The sequence below is a fragment of the Heptranchias perlo genome, chromosome 22, assembly GCF_035084215.1.
Source record: "Heptranchias perlo isolate sHepPer1 chromosome 22, sHepPer1.hap1, whole genome shotgun sequence".
Lineage (NCBI taxonomy): Eukaryota > Metazoa > Chordata > Chondrichthyes > Hexanchiformes > Hexanchidae > Heptranchias > Heptranchias perlo.
In genome coordinates this window covers 31,946,482-31,965,709 of record NC_090346.1, presented here as the reverse complement: position 1 = coordinate 31,965,709, position 19,228 = coordinate 31,946,482, and the positions used below count along the sequence as shown (strand labels likewise).

The window sequence follows — 19,228 nt, the reverse complement described above, 5'->3', positions numbered from 1 at the left end:
TTTGTCAGAATGTGAGAATTCTTTAGCAGAGAGTCCAGAAAGACCGCCAGCATCCAGTGCCCACTCGAAAAATGCAAACTCGAAAAATCTAAAAGTTTCCAAAGAAGTAAATAGTATAGATAATGGATGCAACATCAGTGAAGAGAACACATTTCAGAATTTTGCCTGTATCAGTTCAGATGAGAAAGATGAGAGGGAAGTAACTGACCAATTTGAAAAGCTTACCTGTACTGAGGATATCCCATCCAATAATATTAAAGAATCCTTAAGTGTGGACAGTCACCATTGTGAGAAAATTGAACAGCAACTTCCAGTTACCTTCATGGAAAATGTAGAAAAATCAAAACTGCTTAGTAGCCAGTCAGAAAAAGAATGGAGTGAAGTAGACGGCAATCCACATTTTGTTCATGGTAGTTTGAAAATGACTAGTGACACTGAGTCGAAATCACTGATATCAGCAACACAATGTCTTCATGAAAACATTGCGGCTGCTAATGATACTGCTGAAGATGGCAATAACTTGGCAATTATGAAATCCACAAGCTCCATTCATGACATTGATGGAAATACAGAATTGCTACAAAAAGCAGTGACAAGCCTGCTGCAGGAAGAAAATGTGACAACAGAGAGAATCGTGGGCCTAGGACCATCAGCTATGAGCAACCTTGAAAGCTTGCAAAATGTACCAAATTCTGAAAGTAACTTTGGAGGTTGTGTAGAAGAACCAGATCATACTGAACCTGAGGAATATACTGAAGAAGATCAAGTTAAAGAACCAGTTATATTTGAAGTATCAAAAACTGAAAGCTCATTAAAAAAAGGGATTGCAGCTACTGAACTGTCTGACTCAGACAGCCAAAGCAGTACTTGTGATACAAGGAGAATTAAATTAACGGTAGGATAGTATCTTAACCTTTTCCACAGAATATTATGAGCATTTGATTGCTAACTAGCTGCAGATATGTAATGTTAAATTAAATAATGAATAGTAAAAGCAAAAAGCTGTTGCAATATTTATTGTCTAATAACTTCAGTGCAAAGTTCTGATCCAACAAAATACTTTGCAGTGGAATGTCAGAAATTAATAACAAGCAGATACCTGTAAATATGTTGTAATGATGCAGCAAATATTAATATAGTTTAGTTGGTGAACCTATGTGCAACCAATCCAATCCAAGATCTGAAATTGCAGTGCAAGACTCAATAGCAAAGCTACAAGCAATGCTCCAGGACTTTCTTTCTTCAGTTGACCATGTATTTTTCTTGCCGACCAGTATTAAATAGTGTGTATTGTAAGAATTCTGAATCTAGCCAAATGAAGTGCTAGTTGTGAGCCAAACTATTGAGGTCACTGTTTGACCTGATATTGTGTTCATCTCTGCTATCTGTATTAGCTGATGTTACCATTTTTGTACAACTGAATGAATAACAGGGGTCATTTTGCAAGTCTGTGTTGCCATTCATTTTAATAAGTAGGAAGTCCTTCCAATATGTGTTTGCTGGCAGGGAGACTGCTCGCCAGCACTATGGACTCATAAATTTACTCCTAACACCTGTTCAAACAAGTCAAATGAAAGAAAATCCTTCAGTGTTACTTGTATTAATTAAATCATTAAGGAAAAGAATTTGTTCACATTCTTGTCCAATGTGCCTTCACAGAATGAAAAGAGTTCATATTCTACCAAAGAAAATGAAGCAAATATAAACTGTATTAGCACAGATGATGTAAGCCTCTGCGATATTTTCAAATATGCCATAAAAACCATTAAGAATGGAGAACATAATAAACTCGAGAATCTCTGTCAGCATCACATTGGCCTTCCTGGGTAAGTGCAAAACTGAGTTTAACTGGGTGTGTGGGGTGGGGGGGATGGTGCACATCCATGCATGTGCCTGTAGCACTAGGGACACACATAGACTGCCTGCCATGGTAGGGTGGCGGGGAAGTCTGATTTTAGGGGTTGGCGACTGGTTCTCCCCAGAAAGAAGGTGTCTCCAGCATCCCGCTTTGTAGTGGGGCAACAGTTAAATACATTTAAAAAACAATTGTCATTTTTTTTTCAGGGCTCCAGGCCACAATCACAGACTGGACTCCAAGGTGGGCTCCAGTTCCACTGTCGATTGACCAGTACACCTAGTTTCCCAAGCTTACCTCTGCTGGGTCTCTCTGAGCATTGGGAAATTGGGATCTCTCAGCACAGGGAATCCCTGAACCCTCCTAACAGCATGGCCTCATTTAGGCCAAGCTATTGCAATCCACATCTAACAAGTCTTCCCAGAATCCCCAACACAAGGCCAGGACCTGATGTATCTGGGTCCCATCCTAATTGCTGGGGCACTCCTGTTGAAGTTATGGCAGGAGTGCACCAGAGGGGCTACAGGTGTTTGAGGGCTACCTGTCCTCTTGCTTGTCATCTCAGTTCCTATAATACAGATTTTAATCAAATTACATAACTGTCTTATCCCATCAGGTTTCTTTCAAAAATGGGAATATTTTTATTTATTCATAGTCCCTGTCTGCAAATTTATATTGAAAGAAAAAAAGAAAGACTTACATTTAAATGGTGCTTTTCATGACCTCAGGATGCCCTAAAACGCTTTACAGCAAATGAATTGCCTTTGAAGTGTAGTTACTGTTGTAATGTAAGAAATGCGACAGCCAATTTGCACACAGCAAGGTCCCACAAACAGCAATTAGATAATCACTGGCTAATCTGCTTTAGTGATGTTGATTGAGGGATAAATATTGGCCAGGACCCCGGGGGAAATTCCCCTGCTCATCTTCGAATATTGCCATGGGATCTTTTACATCCACCTGGGAGGGCAGACAAGGCTTCAGTTTAATGTCTCATCCAAAAGATGGCACCTCCGGTAGTGCAGCACTCCCTCAGTCCTGCACTGGAGTGTCAGCCTAGATTTTGCGCACAATTGTCTGGAGTGCGACTTGAACCCACAACCTTCTGACTCAGAGGGGAGAGTGCTACCACTGAGACATGGCTAACTATTGTCACCTCAGTCACTTAAAAACACTTCAACGAATAGTACATGGCAGCCTAGTGAAGGACTATGATTACATGGACAGTTCGTGGTAAAACTCAGGAGCAGTACCCAGCTGTGAGACTAATCCCTAGCATTATAGATATCTTACAGAAGTGCACTAAAGGGATATATATATATCTAATATGCAATATACTAAAATTTAGGATCCTAATTTTAAACTGGTACTTCAGCTATAATAACTTATTGAATTTTTTATTTCTAATTTAACACACCATAATTTGAGTTTTATAAATAGGCGCTTAGAGTACAAGAGTAATCAAGTAATAATAAATTTGTACAAGACAATGTTTAGGCCGCAGTTAGATTACTGTGCAGTTTATGCTGCCCTTTTATAGAAAGAACATTAAAACCATAGATAGCATACAATGTAGAATTACCACGATGATGCCAGGAATGGGAAACTATAGTTATGTGGAGAGGTTTGAGATACTGGGACCAGTTCTACTGGAGTAGGGACGGCTACGAGGAGATTTATTAGAGTTTCTTTTTACAATTAAGATGGGTTTCTATAGGGTGGACAGGGAGAAACTATTTCCTCTGGCTGGGGAGTCAGTGATGAGGTATCATCAATTATAAATTGTCACTAAGGGAATGAAGAGAGAGGTTAGGAGAAATATCTTCACACACAATTATTGGAGCGTGGAATGCTTTGCCACAGGGATTGGTTGAGGCAAGGATCATTACATATTTTAAGGGAAAAGTGGATAAATATTTGAGGCAGAAAAAGATACAAGGCTATGGGCAGTGGCAGGGCATGGGGATTAGTTGTGGATTGGTGTAGCAAAGAGCTGACCCAGAAACAATGGCCTCCTTCTATGCTGTAAACTTCTATGCCTAAGTCTGTCTTCACCAAGTCATATTTTGTCTTCTTCCAGTTTGGGCAGTCGCAATCATCTTTGTTACTCATCTCTCCTCTTCAAAATCTTCATTTGAGATAGTCTCATGTAGGTGAATGACATTTGAGCTTAAATACATGAGCTACAACAATTGACCATCACTGCAGACAATCTGGCCAGTCAAAGGAAATAAATCCAGTCATCAAAAATAGATTTTTTTTTTAGCTAGAAGACATGCCTAAGAATTGTAGCAGTAAAGTTAACTTTATGTAAACTTTCCACTTTTGCATTTTCACGTATGAAAACATCAGTGGAATAAAAACTTAATAAATTCCTTGAAACAAAATAATCACTTAAGCAGCATTGTTGACCACAACACCAAAGCAAATAGATTCCTTTATCTTAGTCATTTCTTGAGCTAGAAGGACACATACTTGAAATTATAATCATTATGTTCACTTAAACTACGTTAACGTGTTACCCATACATTTTCAGGTTATCAAGCACAAGATAAAGGAAAACAAAACCCTCTTGTTTTAGTTATTTTGCTTGCTCATTATTGACAGCATAATTTCAGTATGGCCTCCAATTGGTCCCAAAATTAATTTGAAAGGATTAGTTCTCTAATTTACCTTATAACTTGAACTTCTACGAAGTATACACATTAAGCATTACAACAGTCACCTCTCTGCTTTTAAAAAGGAGGTCTTGCTGTACAATATATTGACAATGTCTTCTACTTCTCAGGAATTTGAAAAGGCAAGTTGTTCAGATTGATTCCTTGGGCTTTTATTCATGCACTAAAGGTGCATCTCTATATAAAAATTCCTGCTCCCAGTGATTAAAAAAACTGATAGCATTTCATCACAAAAGCATCTTTTTGTTGTTAAATTGTCATTGTCTTGTTTATTTGTGACATCACATGAACATATGAAAAAGGACAAAATGATCAGCTGGTCCATCCGGGCATGGTGTAACTTCTGCACACCATCACCTACATCCCCCCCCACCGACACACACACATACACACACACACAAAAACACACAATCTCCTGGGAAAGATTACAAAAACCTTCCTTGATCCTAATATTTTCTACTATTTATTTTCTATAAAGCAACTGCTTCTTTCTATAACTAGATTATTCATTTAATATGATTTATGTAATTGCACACCTATATTTAGGAAACACAGGAAAACTGTGTGCTTTTGTAATTGAACATAAGTATGGATATAACCCTTTGCATTAAATTATGTTCTTATGCAACATAATTCTGTACTGTAATAACATTTTGTATCTAAAATTATACAGTTACACAGATGATGCTGGGAGGACTCTCTTGCACATAGCTGCTATATATGGGAATGGTGAAATCTGCCAGGTACTTTACTTTTAGTTTAAATTGGTTCTGGTTATCTAATATTAAAGTTTGAACTGAATTTTACCATGTCCAAATAGGGATTTAATGATGTCATCAAAAGAAACAATTACAACTGATCTATGAAATTGACTTCTAGTCGATTTGGCACTTTTCAATACACCATATTTTAATTTATATCAAAAATGAACACTCCAACACTCCAAGAAGATTAACAGCGTGTATCCTTCTATTGTATAAGTAATTAATGTCAAGCTACATTGCATACCAGTAGATAGCTAGAACCAGACGCCATGAGCCAGAACAGTCACATTGCACAAGAGGACATAATATGCATTGATTTAACCATTTTGATTAAACAGGAGGATCCAAATATTAAAATATGTTTCCAGTGCTGTTTCCCTTATTTCTTTACCATGAATCTGAATTCTAAAGTCATTGACAGTGAGATCTATTTGTGAACTGCAAACAAATCATGAGTAGGGTGGCACAGAATGTTTCGAAAACATAAAGCACTAGTTAATCTAAGTATATAAAATACAAAAAATAGAAGAGGGACATGTTTATGGAAAAGAATTTATGACTTCTATTTTCCCTTTCTTAAATGTTGACAATTATATGTTCAAGTCAGAGTTGTATTCATCATAATAAAACATAACTTGTATTTGAAAGTTAGAATAGCAAAAACTGTTCATAAATGCATTTAAAAATCGGTTCAACTGTTATGTTTTGTAGGTATTATTGCAAAATTCTGATGTGCAGAAACAATTAGACAGCCAGGACAAAGAAGGCAGAACAGCATTGCACTATGGGATTTTACACAATAACAAGAGGATTAAGCGACTGCTCCTAAATAATGGTGCACTGTCTGATATTCCAGATAATAACTTAGAAACAGCATTGGATCTGGCTCTGAATATGATTAATGAAGAAGAAATTGACAGAAGTTGATGCTTTGACTGCCGTTGGCTCCAGAGCATTTCAGGCTTCCTTAACTGGCCATTTTTAAAAGGTTTTCAGCTACCTTATTGCAATTAGGAAACAAACCCTAACATTACAGTAATAATGTTACTCTGATGTTAGGAGGAACTTTCTTATTGTAATACTATTTGATTTCCTGTGGTGATGCTTATGAACAAAAACGTAAAATGTATTTACTATGTTATATGTGCTGCAATAGATCCTCCATAGTGTTGGTTATAGTTAGCCAAAGGTCTCCTGTTGAAAGCGTTATGGAAATGAAGAGGGACCCAAATGGTCACTGAAAGGATGTGGAAAACATTTCGTAAGAGTTTTGCACAGAAATAGTGAAGTAATTGCTTTTGATTGGTTCCCAGAAAGTAAATAGTTTTCCTTATCTACTGTGGGTTGATACATTCATTCATTCATTCTCTTCACATATCACAGCTATATATTAAATCTCTCTCTCTCTCTCTCTGTCGGCAGTCACAAACAGTTTTTTGAAAATAGTTTTTCTCTCAAAACTAACCTCACTTGACCTTGTTTTGGTGCCTTTAGGAAAACAGACTTCTCATTGATATTATTGCTGTCAATCCTAACCCTTTGAGTTTTAGTGCACAGATTGGTGGCAGAGACTGAACCTGGTATATGCCTTGAGGTTTTTTCCAGGGCATTCGCACAAGCAAAGATTGGAGCATGTTGGGAGTTGTTGGCGCAGATGCATGTTTTATCTACTACATTGTTGAGACTCTTTAACTGGGAATGATAGCTCTAGGAAACACCATGAGCTCGAGTCTTGGATCACGTAGAGAGACAGTTGGCAAATACAGTATTAAAGTACAAAGAGCATCAAAAACTGGAGAAAAGTTTTCAAGAACTTCTTTGAGCTATTTGATTGATTCACCTTCTTCTTCGTAAGAAATATCCATTTGGTGAAATTAAACTAAATACATTTGCAGCTTAATTATTAAATCTGCATATCAGCAAATCAGATGGAAAAAATATTAATTGAAATGGAATGAATTATAAGCATGACACAGAAATTTACTTGCTGCAGATGTGATGGAACAATGCGGTATCCAAAGTGTGATGGATAGGAAGTCCATGTTAGATGTGGCATTTTTATAATTTTTAGCAGCTCTCCATACATGTTGCTGATGGAAATCCAAAGAAATAGTGTTTTATAAGGAAGTGTATATGATAGGGTGGTAGTGATGGTAAGTGAAGAGATTGATTAAATGAATTAATTCATTAGTAGCTCCCCTGCTGTTCCTGAAGCTTAATTGCTGCCTCTCGATTAGTAGCTTTTGTACTTGGTTGATCATTTTTGTTCCCACTTGTTACTTAGTCCCAACTCTTAAATTGTGCCTAATTGCTGTTTTACGAATACGGTATATCAGCCAATCAGGTACAAGTGTGACACACACTTTGCATATCCAAAGTATGATGCCTGAGGTATGATGGATACAGATTTTATAATATAGGCAGATGACCAATGGTATAACAGAAAATAATAATCTGTGTCTATTTTAACACCCTTCTTAACTTGTCCTGCCACCTTCAAAGATATGTGTACATACTCCCCCAGGTCTCTCTACTCCTGCACCCCCTTTAAAATTATACCATTTAGTTTATATTGACTCTCCTCGTTCTTCCTACCAAAATGTATCACATAACACTAGTCAGTTATTAATATAAATGTGAAGAAAATGTTGAACTCTCCGATCCCAAATTATTAATATTTATGTAGTACACTTGGGTATAATTTTAAAGTTTGCAGATGATATGAAACTCGGAAATATAGCAAACAATATGGAGGATATAAACTTCAGGAGGACATAGACAGATTGGTGAAATGAGTAGATACATGGCAGATTAATTTTAACATAGGGACATGTGAAGTGATGCATTTTGGTAGTCAATATAAACTAAATGGTATAATTTTAAAGGGAGTGCAGGAACAGAGAGACCTGGGGATGTATGTATACAAATCTTTGAAGGTAGCAGGACAAGTTGAGAAGGGTGTCAAAAAAGCATATGCGATCCTGGGCTTTATTAATAGAGGCATAGAGTACAAAAGCAAGGAAGTTATGCTGAACCTTTATAAAATACTGATTAGGCCACAGCTGGGGTATTGTGTTCAGTTCTGGGCACCACAGTTTAGGAAGGATGTCAAGGCCTTAGAGAGGCTGCAGAAGAGATTTATTAGAATGGCACCAGGGATGAGGGACTTCAGGTTATGTGGAGAGACTGGAGAAGTTGGGATTGTTCTCCTTAGAAGAGAGCAGGATACGCTGAGATTTGATAGAGGTGTTCAAAATCATGAACGGTTTTGACAGAGTAAATAAGGAGAAACTGTTTCCAGTGGCAGAAGGGTCGGTAACCAAAGGACACAGATTTAAGTTAATCAGCAAAAGAGCCAGAGGCAACATGAGGAAACATTTTTTTACACAGCGAGTTGTAATGATCTTGAATGCACTGCCTGAAAGGGTGGTGGAAGCAGGTTCAATAGTAACTTTCAAAAGGGAATTGGATAAATACTTGAAGGGAAAAAATTTACAGGGCTATGGGGAAAGAGCAAGAGAATGGGACTAATTGGATAGCTCTTTCAAAGAGCTGGAACAGGCACAATGGGCCGAATGGTTTCCTCCTGTCCTGTACTTACTATGATATTTTTGAAGGGACTTTTTTTTAAAAAAGCAGTTGAAACTGCTCTATGATATTATTTTGTCATTGTGATGTAATTCCTAATTAGTCACATGATTACCAGGGACCAATGAATAGCAGTTACCACAGGCCCATGACTGTTTCTCTGGTTGAATTTCCTTCTTGGCTATAAGATTTCAATAGATCTATCGGTAGACAATAGACAATGAAATAGTAATGAAATATCAGAGCATACAAATATAGTACTTACTTTTCTATTTTTGTCCATCAGCAACTTCACAGGAAATTAACTAGTACATAAGAACATAAGAAATAGGAGCAGGAGTAGGCCATACAGCTCCTCGAGCCTGCTCTGCCATTTAATAAGATCATGGCTGATCTTCGACCTCAACTCCACTTTCCCGCCTGATCCCAATATCCCTTGATTCCCTTAGAGTCCAAAAATCTATCGATCTCAGTCTTGAATATACTCACAACTGAGCATCCACAGCCCTCTGGGGTAGACAATGATAAAAAGACTGGCAAAATGACAAAATAATTTCAACAGCTCCAGATTTCAGTAGCATTTTAACTCAACTTTCTGTATCTATTAATTTTATTGATGCAGAGAGAAATAATTCTGATATCCATTATTACTGATGTAAAATGTAGGCACATGATAATTAATAGTGAATCTTTTCTGACATCCCAAAAAAGGTCACTGACAAACTTCCGTAATAATACATTTTGTAGTTATATCACTCGAGTTTATGCAAAAGAATCTCCAGCCTAATAAGTGTCCTGATTTCACTAGGAATGCACACAATACCAAATGTATCAGAAGAAAAATTAAATCACACAGTATCCCCAAAAATACAGTCCTACTGTGGATGAAGAGTAGTTTGCTTTCAGTTTTAAATGAATTGGATTTAATTATATACAAATTCCATTTTTTGTTTGAGCAGTATTTGTGATTTAAGTATGATCAGTATTTCGTACAATGGGGTCAGTAACTCAAACATATAGACATAAATTATCAAATGCTGTATTCAGCTTTCATACATACCTCAGTATTACTTTGCCATTTCGCAGAAAATCATGAGAGCTGCTTTCAAACTAAGTAATGGCAGTTACATCTCTCAGAATGATACCAGAGCTAAAAGAGTTAAATTATTATGGAACCAAGGAGGGTAAATGTAGGTAAGATACAGATCAGCCGTGATTTAATTGAATAGCAGAACAGGCTTGAGGGGCTGAATGGCCTATTCTTGTTCTTATGTTCCTTATGCCATTTACATATACTGATGTAGGCATAACATAGCTTGTGAATTAAAAACACCAGCTGAACTAATTATTGGAGGAGATTAACTTATAAATTGCATTTCATTTTATGAACAATGAAATTGCACTCTCCATCAGTGCTATGACACTTCTGGACCTGGCCTTAACAACTCCAACAAACTAAACAGTGGTTGCTTTGGGATTGACGCATCAGGGCAAAAATGCTTCAAGCAGCAGATAAATGTTCTTGGAGCAACAGCAGGAAGAAAGAGGAGGGAACGTAGGAACAGGAGTAAGTTATTCAGCTCCTCGAGCCAGTTCTGCCATTCTATTAGATATTCTATTGGTCTATACCTCAACCCCATTTACCCACCTTTGCTCCATATCCCTTGATACCCCTACCTAACAAAAATCTTGAAAATTTCAATTGACCCAGCACCCATAGCCTTTTGTTAGAGAGAGTTCCAGATTTCCACTACCCTTTGTATGAATAAAGTGCCTCCTGATTTCACTCCTAAGTGGCCGAGCTCTAATTTTAAGATTGTGCCCTCTTATTCTGGATTCCCTTATGAGGAATTAGCTTCTCTATATCTACCCTATGGAATCCCTTTATCATTTTAAACACCTCGATTAGATCACCTTTCAACCTTCTCAAAGGCAACAAAGAAGTCATGTCACATGACCTTCCCACTCTTCTCCCCCATTGTGAAATACACTATCTTAGGGCAAAAATGGAATGAAGCATTATTACACAGCCCTTAATACAGATACTTGTACTAACAACTCAAGAAGCTATGCAAGTATTTAGGTCACTGACTTGATATATATACAAATAGTTAAAATATATAAATTACCTACTGGCATTTAATGTAAAAGGTCATTATTACCACTTCAATTCCGTACAATTAGTGTAGGTGGAGTTCCACCGTTACACAGTAATTGAATACAATTCAGTAGATTCATTATAATGGGAGATATAGTACCAATTTAGGTGGTTGAAATGTGAAGAGCTGTGGGATATTTTTCATACTCCTTTGATAACTATCACCAATGCAGCATATGTTTGCAATGCGATATTAAAAATTGCTACTATTTTTTGTATGGAATGCTCAATTATAATTTTTAGATTAAGTGACATGAAGGAGGGTGAAAATATATTGTGTTTTATGTATTCCATTATAAAGCATCATGTAACAGGAAGAAGTGTTGAGGATATTTTTTGAAGTGAGAGGAAAAAATGAGTCTCATATATAATCTAATTAATTCATACCATATTTACATCTTTACAATAAACTTTAGCTGTGCTATGCTTCAAGATGAAATGATTTAGTGGTATAAGATCAAATAACAAGATGGTAAATGTAATTTCAACATAAAAACTTTTAATAGGCTTTATTTTTTTTACAGTAAATGAAAAAGATAGTCAGTTCAAGAATACTTTAAGTTCTTAATTTTTTTGTTATATAGTAATATTATTTTCCAATAATAAATTGTGGATTAATGCTGGATAAATGTTTAGTGAATGTATCAGTTGTTAATCCTTAAATGATTAAATATTCATATAGTATCATTGTTCCTCTATTATCTAAACTCCTCACAATACCTTCTGTACTTTCCAACTATTGAACGATTTCATGTAGAAAATAAACACATTGTTCATTTATAAAGGATTATTCCATCACATACAAATGTTCCAATTCTTAGATTTTACCATGAATTACTATGCTCTGGCTTCAGTATGGTGTATGATTTTAAATTGAATAATGTAATATCCAACCATTCACCTCTAAAAGGTTACAAATGTTGATATTTTCAACTATTAAAATGAATTTAATACATATTAATCGTAAGTGATCTTAGTATGAAACAGGACAATTCATTTTCCCAGAACATATATGCACATAGTACAGAAGAAATAGAGGATATATAGAAGTCATGAGATAGATTTATTTCGAAGTCGACCGCCCAATATTTCATCATTTATTAACTATGAACTGAATCACAAAATGATTGTATCCTCACAATCCTTCATTATATATTCTATTGATCCTAGTAATTAAAAACTGGATATAAATATTTATTGTAAATATAAATTATAATGATGCACGGAATTGAAGTAATTGCAGTGGTGTGACAAAATTAGAGTATTTTTTTCCCTAAGATTTAGCATGGTATTGGCTTTTTTTAATTCTACGTAAGCGATTCAAACCCAGCATCACTCCAGAATTCAAACTATAACTTAACTTGATACATTGTTACAGCTTTTAGTCATTTTGTCTGTGCCTGATGATCAAGGGAGGGGCCAAAACATTCAATTCAAATGCAAACATCTTGTGGGATTTGTTCAAATATGTGTTTGATTGGCAGCTATGTTTGAATTAAAAGACAGTTGTTCGTATCTGGCTGGTCCCAGGCAGTGTTTGGAAAGTATTTATTAACCTTGTTCAAAATGGCGAGGTCTGTCTAATGCTTTCAAAGAGAAATAGAACCTTTCTGCAAGAATATATATATATCAGTCAACATCCCAGACTTCTCCATCATCATCCCTGGGTAGGTCCTATCTGGCAGGACAGACCCACTAGAGGTGGGGATAATGTGGCACACAGTCAGGTGGGAATTGCCCTGGAAGTCCTCAACATGGGCTCTCCGGACCCCATGAAGTCTCATGACTTCAGGTCAAACATGGGCAAGGAAACCCACTGCGAATTATCACCTACTGCCCTCCCTCAGCTGATGAATCAGTACTCCACCATGTTGAACACCACTTCGAGGAAGCACTGAGGGTAGCACGGGCACAGAATGTACTCTGCGTGGGGGATTTCAATGTCCATCAGCAAGAGTGACTCTGCACTAACCATGCTGGCTGAGTCCTGAAGGACATAGCTGCTAGACTGGGCTTACAGCAGGTGGTGAGAGAACCAACACAAGGGAATAACTTACTTGACCTTGTCCTTATCAATCTACCTGTCACAAATTCGTCTGTCCATAACCGCATTGGTAGGAGTGGCCACCGCACAGTCATCGTTGAGATCAAGTCCTGTCTTCACACTGAGGACACTCTCCATCATGTCATGTGGCACTACCACCGTGCTAAGTGGGATAAATTAAGAACAGATCCAGCAGCTCAAAACTGGGCACCCATGAAGCACTGTAGGCCATCGAGCAACAGAACTGAATACCATCACAATTTGTAACCTAATGGTCTGGCATATTCCTCACTCCTCTATCACCATCAAGCCAGATGACCAACCCTGGTTCAATAAGAAGTGTAGAAGAGCACACTACTCCTTGGAAAATAAGAGTCCAAATGGGGTAGAGGGCCAGAGGGATCTGGGGTACAGATACACAAATAATTAAAAGTAGCAACGTAGGTTAATAAGGCCATAAAAAAAGCAAACACAGTACTGGGGTTTCTAGAGGGATAGAATTGAAAAGCAGGGAAGTTATTTAAACTTGTATAGAACCTTGGTTAGACCACACTTGGAGTACTGTGAACTGTTCTGGTCTCCATATTATAAAAAGGATATACATGCACTGGGGAAGGTGCAAACAAGATTTACTAGGATGATACCAGAACTGAGAGGTTATATCTATCAGGAAAGATTGAACAGGCTGGGGCTCTTTTCTCAAGAAGCAAAGACTGAGGGGTGACCTGACAGAGGTCTTTCAGATTATGAAAGGGTTTGACAGGGTAGACGTAGCGAAGATTTTTCCATTTGCGGGGGAGACCAGAACTAGGGACCATAAATATGAGATAGTCACTAATAAATCCAACAGGGAATTCAGGAGAAACTTCTTTACCCAGAGTGGTTAAAATGTGGAACTCGCTACCACAAGGAGTAGTTCAGGTGACTACCAGAGATGCATTTAAGGGGAAGCTAGATAAACACATGAGGGAGAAAGGAATAGAAGGATATGTTGATGGGGTTAGATAAAGAAGGCTCATGTGAAGCATAAACATCGGCATGGACCTGCTGGGCCGAATGGCCTGTTTCTTTGCTGTATAATCTATGCAATTCAATGTAAAGCATGCCAAGAACAGCAACAGGCGTACCTGAAAATAAGGTGCCAGCCTGGTGAAGCTACAACACAGCTAAACAGCAGAAACAGCATGCTAAAGACAGAGCTAAGTGATCCCATAACCAACGGATCAGGTCATAGCTCTCTGCAGCCCTGCCACATCCAGTCGTGAATGGTGGTAGACAACTAAGCAGCTAACGGTTGGAGGAGGCTTCATGAACATCCCATCCACAACAATAGTAGAGCCAAGCATGAGTGCAGAGGACAAGGCTGAAGCATTTGAAACCATTTTCAGCCAGAAGTGCTGAGTGGATGATCCTTCTTGGCCTCCTCCTCAGGTCCCCGCCATCAAATGCCAGTGTTCAGCCAATTCCATTCACTCCACATGGTATCAAGGAACAACTGAGTGCACTGGATGCAGCAAAGGCTACAGGCCTGACAACATCTCTGCTGTAAGTGCTGAAGACCTGTGCTCCAGAATTAGCCACACCCCTAGCTAAGCTGCCCTAGAACAACTTCAACACTGGCGTCTACCTGACAAGTGGAAAATTGTCCAGGTATGTCCTGTCCAAAAAACAGGATACATCCAACCTGACCAATTACCACTTTATCAGCCTACTCCCAATCATCAGCAAAGTGATGGAAGGAGGTGTCAATAGCACTATCAAGTAGCATTTACTCACCAATAACCTACTTACCGATGTTCAATTTGGGTACTGCCAGGATTGCTCGGCTCCAAACCTCATTACAGCCTTGGTCCAAACATCAAACATGGACACAAGACCTGAATTCCAGAGGTGAGGTAAGAGTAATTGCCTTTGAGATAAATACAGCATTCGACAGAGTGTGGCACCAAGGAGCCCTATCATCTCAGCCCCACAACATTGCTGCAGGAATCCTTCAGGGCAGCGCTCCAGACCCAGCTATCTTTAGCTATTTCATCAATGACCTTCCCTCATCATAAGGTCAGAAATGGGACTGTTCGCTGATGACTGCACAGTTCCATTTGCAATTCCTCAGATAATGAAGCAGTCCATGTCCACATACAGCAAGACCTGGACAACATCCAGGCTTGAGCAGCTAAGTGGCAAGTAACATTGGCACCACACAAATACCAAGCAATGACCATCCCCAACAAGAGAGAACCATCACTGACCCCATCAACATCCTGCAGATCACGATTGACCAGAAACTCAACTGGACCAGCACATAAATGCCATGGCTACTAGAGCAGGTCAGAGGCTGAATATTCTGCGACGAGTGGTTCACTTCCTGACTCCATTCCACCTAGTGTGATGAATACTCTCCACTTGCCTGGATGGGTGCAGCTGCAACAATACTAAAGAAGCTTGACACCATCAAGACAAAGCAGCCCGCTTGATCGGAACTTCATCCACTAGCCAAAACATCCATCACTATCGTACCGTGGCTGCAGTGTGTACTCTCTACAGGATGCACAGCAGCAACTCACGACTTCTTCAGCAGCACTTCCCAAATCCAGGACCTCCACCACCTAGAAGGACAAGACCAGCACATGCATGGGAAAACCGTTACCGCCAACTTCCCCTCCAACTCACATACCATCAGGGCAGTGTCCTAGGCCCAACCATCTTCAGCTTCTTCATCAATGACCTTCCCTCCAACATAAGGTCAGAAGTGGGGATGTTCGCTGATGATTGCACAGTGTTCAGTTCCATTCTCAACCTCTCAAATAATGAAGCAGTCCGAGCCCACATGCAGCAAGACCTGGACAACATCCAGGCTTGGGCTCATAAGTGGCAAGTAACATTCGCGCCAGATAAGTGCCAGGTAATGACCACCTCCCCTTGACATTCAATGGCATTACCATCGCCGAATCCCCCATCAACATCCTGGGGGTCACCGTTGACCAGAAACTTAACTGGACCAGCCATATAAATACTGTGGCTACGAGAGCAGGTCAGAGGCTGGGTATTCTGCAGCGAGTGACTCACCTCCTGACTCCCCAAAGCCTTTCCACCATGTACAAGGCATAAGTCAGGAGTGTGATGGAATACTCTCCACTTGCTTGGATGAGTGCAGCTCCAACAACACTCAAGAAGCTCGACACCATCCAAGATAAAGCAGCCCGCTTGATTGGCCACCATCCACCACCCTAAACATTCACTCCCTTCACCATCGGCGTACAGTGGCTGCAGTGTGTACCATCCACAGGATGCACTGCAGCAACTCACCAAGGCTTCTTCAACAGCACCTCCCAAACCCACGACCTCTACCACCTAGAAGGACAAGAGCAGCAGGCACATGGGAAAAACACCACCTGCACGTTCCCCTCCAAGTCACACACCATCCTGACTTGGAAATATATCGCCATTCCTTCATTGTCGCTGGGTCAAAATCCTGGAACTCCCTTCCTAACAGCACAGTGGGAGAACCGTCACCACACGGACTGCAGCGGTTCAAGAAGGCGGCTCACCACCACCTTCTCAAGGGCAATTAGGGATGGGCAATAAATGCCAGCCATGCCAGCGACAACCATATCCCGAGAATGAATAATTTTTTTTAAAGTTCAGTATAGAAGTTGCTTTTATTTTCTAATATGAGCAACTAGCTAAGCTTAACTACTCTAAAAATGACGTTATTGCTGCTGTTCACTTATTCTTTTACAATTTACTAAGTTTGTTTGATAGTTAAAGCCTAAGTCAAAGTCTAGTTTAATGTTATTCTGCCGCCTTAGTGAGGTGGAGAGGATTCCATAAAGACATAGAGTAAAACCAATAACTGAATAAGTTCTCTATTTGTTCTCTAGATACGTTACGTATTTACCTAGATACCTGGGCAAGTGAAAACATTCCCTGAGGAAACTAAAGCTCATCTATAACATTTGTCTGAAACACAAATGCCAAAAATATCTAGAGTTTAAATAAATGTAAAGAAACCTCAAAAAGCAACAATCGTTTGAAACATACAAAAATGATGAGCAGGAAAAGACCAGCTGGTCCATCAAGCCTGCTCCACACTCACGATGGTTGAACCATCATAACTTGACACTTCCTATCCACCCGTCACCGCATGTAATCTTCCAGATGCAAGAAAACAGAGAAAAACCCAGGGCCAATAAAGGGGAAAAAATACTCTGGAAGATTCCTCTCTGACCCCCCTCATGCGATTGAAACCAGTCCAGGATGTCACAGGGACCATGTGTTATCTGTAAAACCGCTTACCCTCTGTAATGATGCAATCTATACCTGTCAAGAGCTGATCAAGCTCCCTCTTGAAGGCGTGCAGAGAGTCAACACACACACCAGCCGGCAATGCATTCCAGAGGCTCGCTACACTCTAGGAAAAGAGCCGCTTAACATCCAGTCCATTCCTACTTTTGCATAGTTTAAATGCATGTCCCCTGGTCCTCCCCAATGTGTCATTCTGGAATAATCTATCAATAGGAACGCTTTCCAGCCCTTTCATTATTTTATAAACCTTTATCAGGTTGCCTCCACGTTTATGCTGCTCTAGAGTATATAGACCCAGCTCTTTAAGATTATTTAAGTAACTAAGGTTTTTTTAAGCTAGGAATCATTCTCTTAGCTCTCCTCTGAACTTTTTCCAAGGCCACCATATCATGCACCGTGTGAGGGGACCAAAATCGGGAGTAGTACTCTAGATGCAGTCTAAACAGCGACCTGTATAATGACAGAATGGTGTCCTTTGATGTGTACTGAATGGATCTATTAATACAACTCAATACTGTTAGCTTTAGCTACAGCTTCTCTGCATTGGTCGTGAATCTTCAGTAATGTGTGTCCAATAACACCTAGATCCTTTTCACTCTCAATCGCTTTCAGTATCGCTCCCTGTAAATGCTAAATGTATACTGTGTTGGTCTTACCCACATGCATGACACTACATTTATCTAGGTTAAATGTCATTTGCCACTGTATGGCCCATTCCCCCATTACATCCACATCTTTTTGCATTAGATTGAACTCCTTTACTATCTTAACCCTTGCAAAGATTTTAGTATCATCTGCAAACTTACTGTCCAGCATTTTTCCGATGACTGATGTCAGGCTAACTGGTCTATGGTTTCCTGTTTTCTCCCTCCCTCCTTTCTTGAATAGCGGTGTTACATTTGCTACCTTCCAATCCCCTGGGACGATTCTAGAATTTAGGGAATTTTGGAAGATCACAACCAATGGATCCACTATCTCTGCAGCCACCTCTTTTAGAGCCCTAGGATGTAGGCAGTCAGGCCCTGGGGATTTGTCGGCTTTTAGTTCCATTAATTTCTCCAGTACTTTTCCTTTACTAATATTAATTACTTTAAGTTCCTCTTTCTCATTAGCCCCTTGGTTCCCCATTATTTCTGGTATGCTTTTTGCGTCTTCTACTGTGAAGACAGATACAAAATATTTGTTTAACTTCTATGCCATTTCCTTATTCCCCATTATTTCTCCTGTCTCAGCCTCCAAGGGACCCGTGTTTACTTTCGTTACTCTTACTTTTTAAACATACTTGTAGAAGCTGTTACAATCTGTTTTTATATTTCTTGCTAGTTTACTCTCATTCTATTTTCTCTCTCTTGGAGAGGATATGGGCAAGGGGGCTCACAAAGCATCTGTCCTATCTCTTTTAGCGTCCTTGGGTGGATATCATCTGGACCTACAGCCCTATCTATCTGTTTTGAGATTTTCTATTCTATCCAAGATTTCATTACTATTTTAATATTTATTATACTATTCAATACCCCACAGCTGGAACACGAGTATCATCCACAGGTGTATAGACTAATGCAAAACTATTCTGCAGCTCTGCAAATCAGTTTAAATCTCTCCTAAACTGTCTTTTTAGTGGCCCTGATATTTAACGGTCTTCTGATTATAGGTGAAAAATTTTTTGCTGTTCGTACCAGCAGTAGTCAATTGCGCACCATCTTCTTTTCCAGATTTTTCTTAGCTACTCTAATGGCTGCTTTTGTTTCCCTCAATTGCATGTGAAACTTCCCTTTGAGGCCTTTTCCCTCTGTATCACAAGTCCTGTAATATCTCCACAACATATAGAAACATATT

General features: G+C 39.1%; 1 protein-coding gene across 1 annotated transcript; it reads left to right on the top strand.

Annotated features, from left to right (window-relative positions):
- The first annotated feature begins 382 nt into the window (after nt 1-382).
- Nucleotides 383-6,398, top strand: LOC137340917 (osteoclast-stimulating factor 1-like). The gene is made up of 4 exons (XM_068003725.1): nt 383-895; nt 1,660-1,826; nt 5,207-5,276; nt 6,009-6,398. Exons 1-4 carry the CDS (start codon nt 422-424, stop codon nt 6,222-6,224), a joined length of 927 nt encoding a protein of 308 aa, XP_067859826.1. The 5' UTR covers nt 383-421; the 3' UTR covers nt 6,225-6,398.
- Nucleotides 6,399-19,228: the final 12,830 nt, after the last annotated feature.

What these genes read in the sequence shown, in the direction of transcription:
- LOC137340917 (XM_068003725.1), top strand. Translation starts at nt 422, where the DNA reads ATGACTAGTGACACTGAGTCGAAATCACTGATATCAGCAACACAATGT. An exon ending in CATCACATTGGCCTTCCTGG is followed by an intron (nt 1,827 to 5,206) that starts GTAAGTGCAAAA and finishes AAAATTATACAG; the next exon opens with TTACACAGATGATGCTGGGA. An exon ending in GGAATGGTGAAATCTGCCAG is followed by an intron (nt 5,277 to 6,008) that starts GTACTTTACTTT and finishes TATGTTTTGTAG; the next exon opens with GTATTATTGCAAAATTCTGA.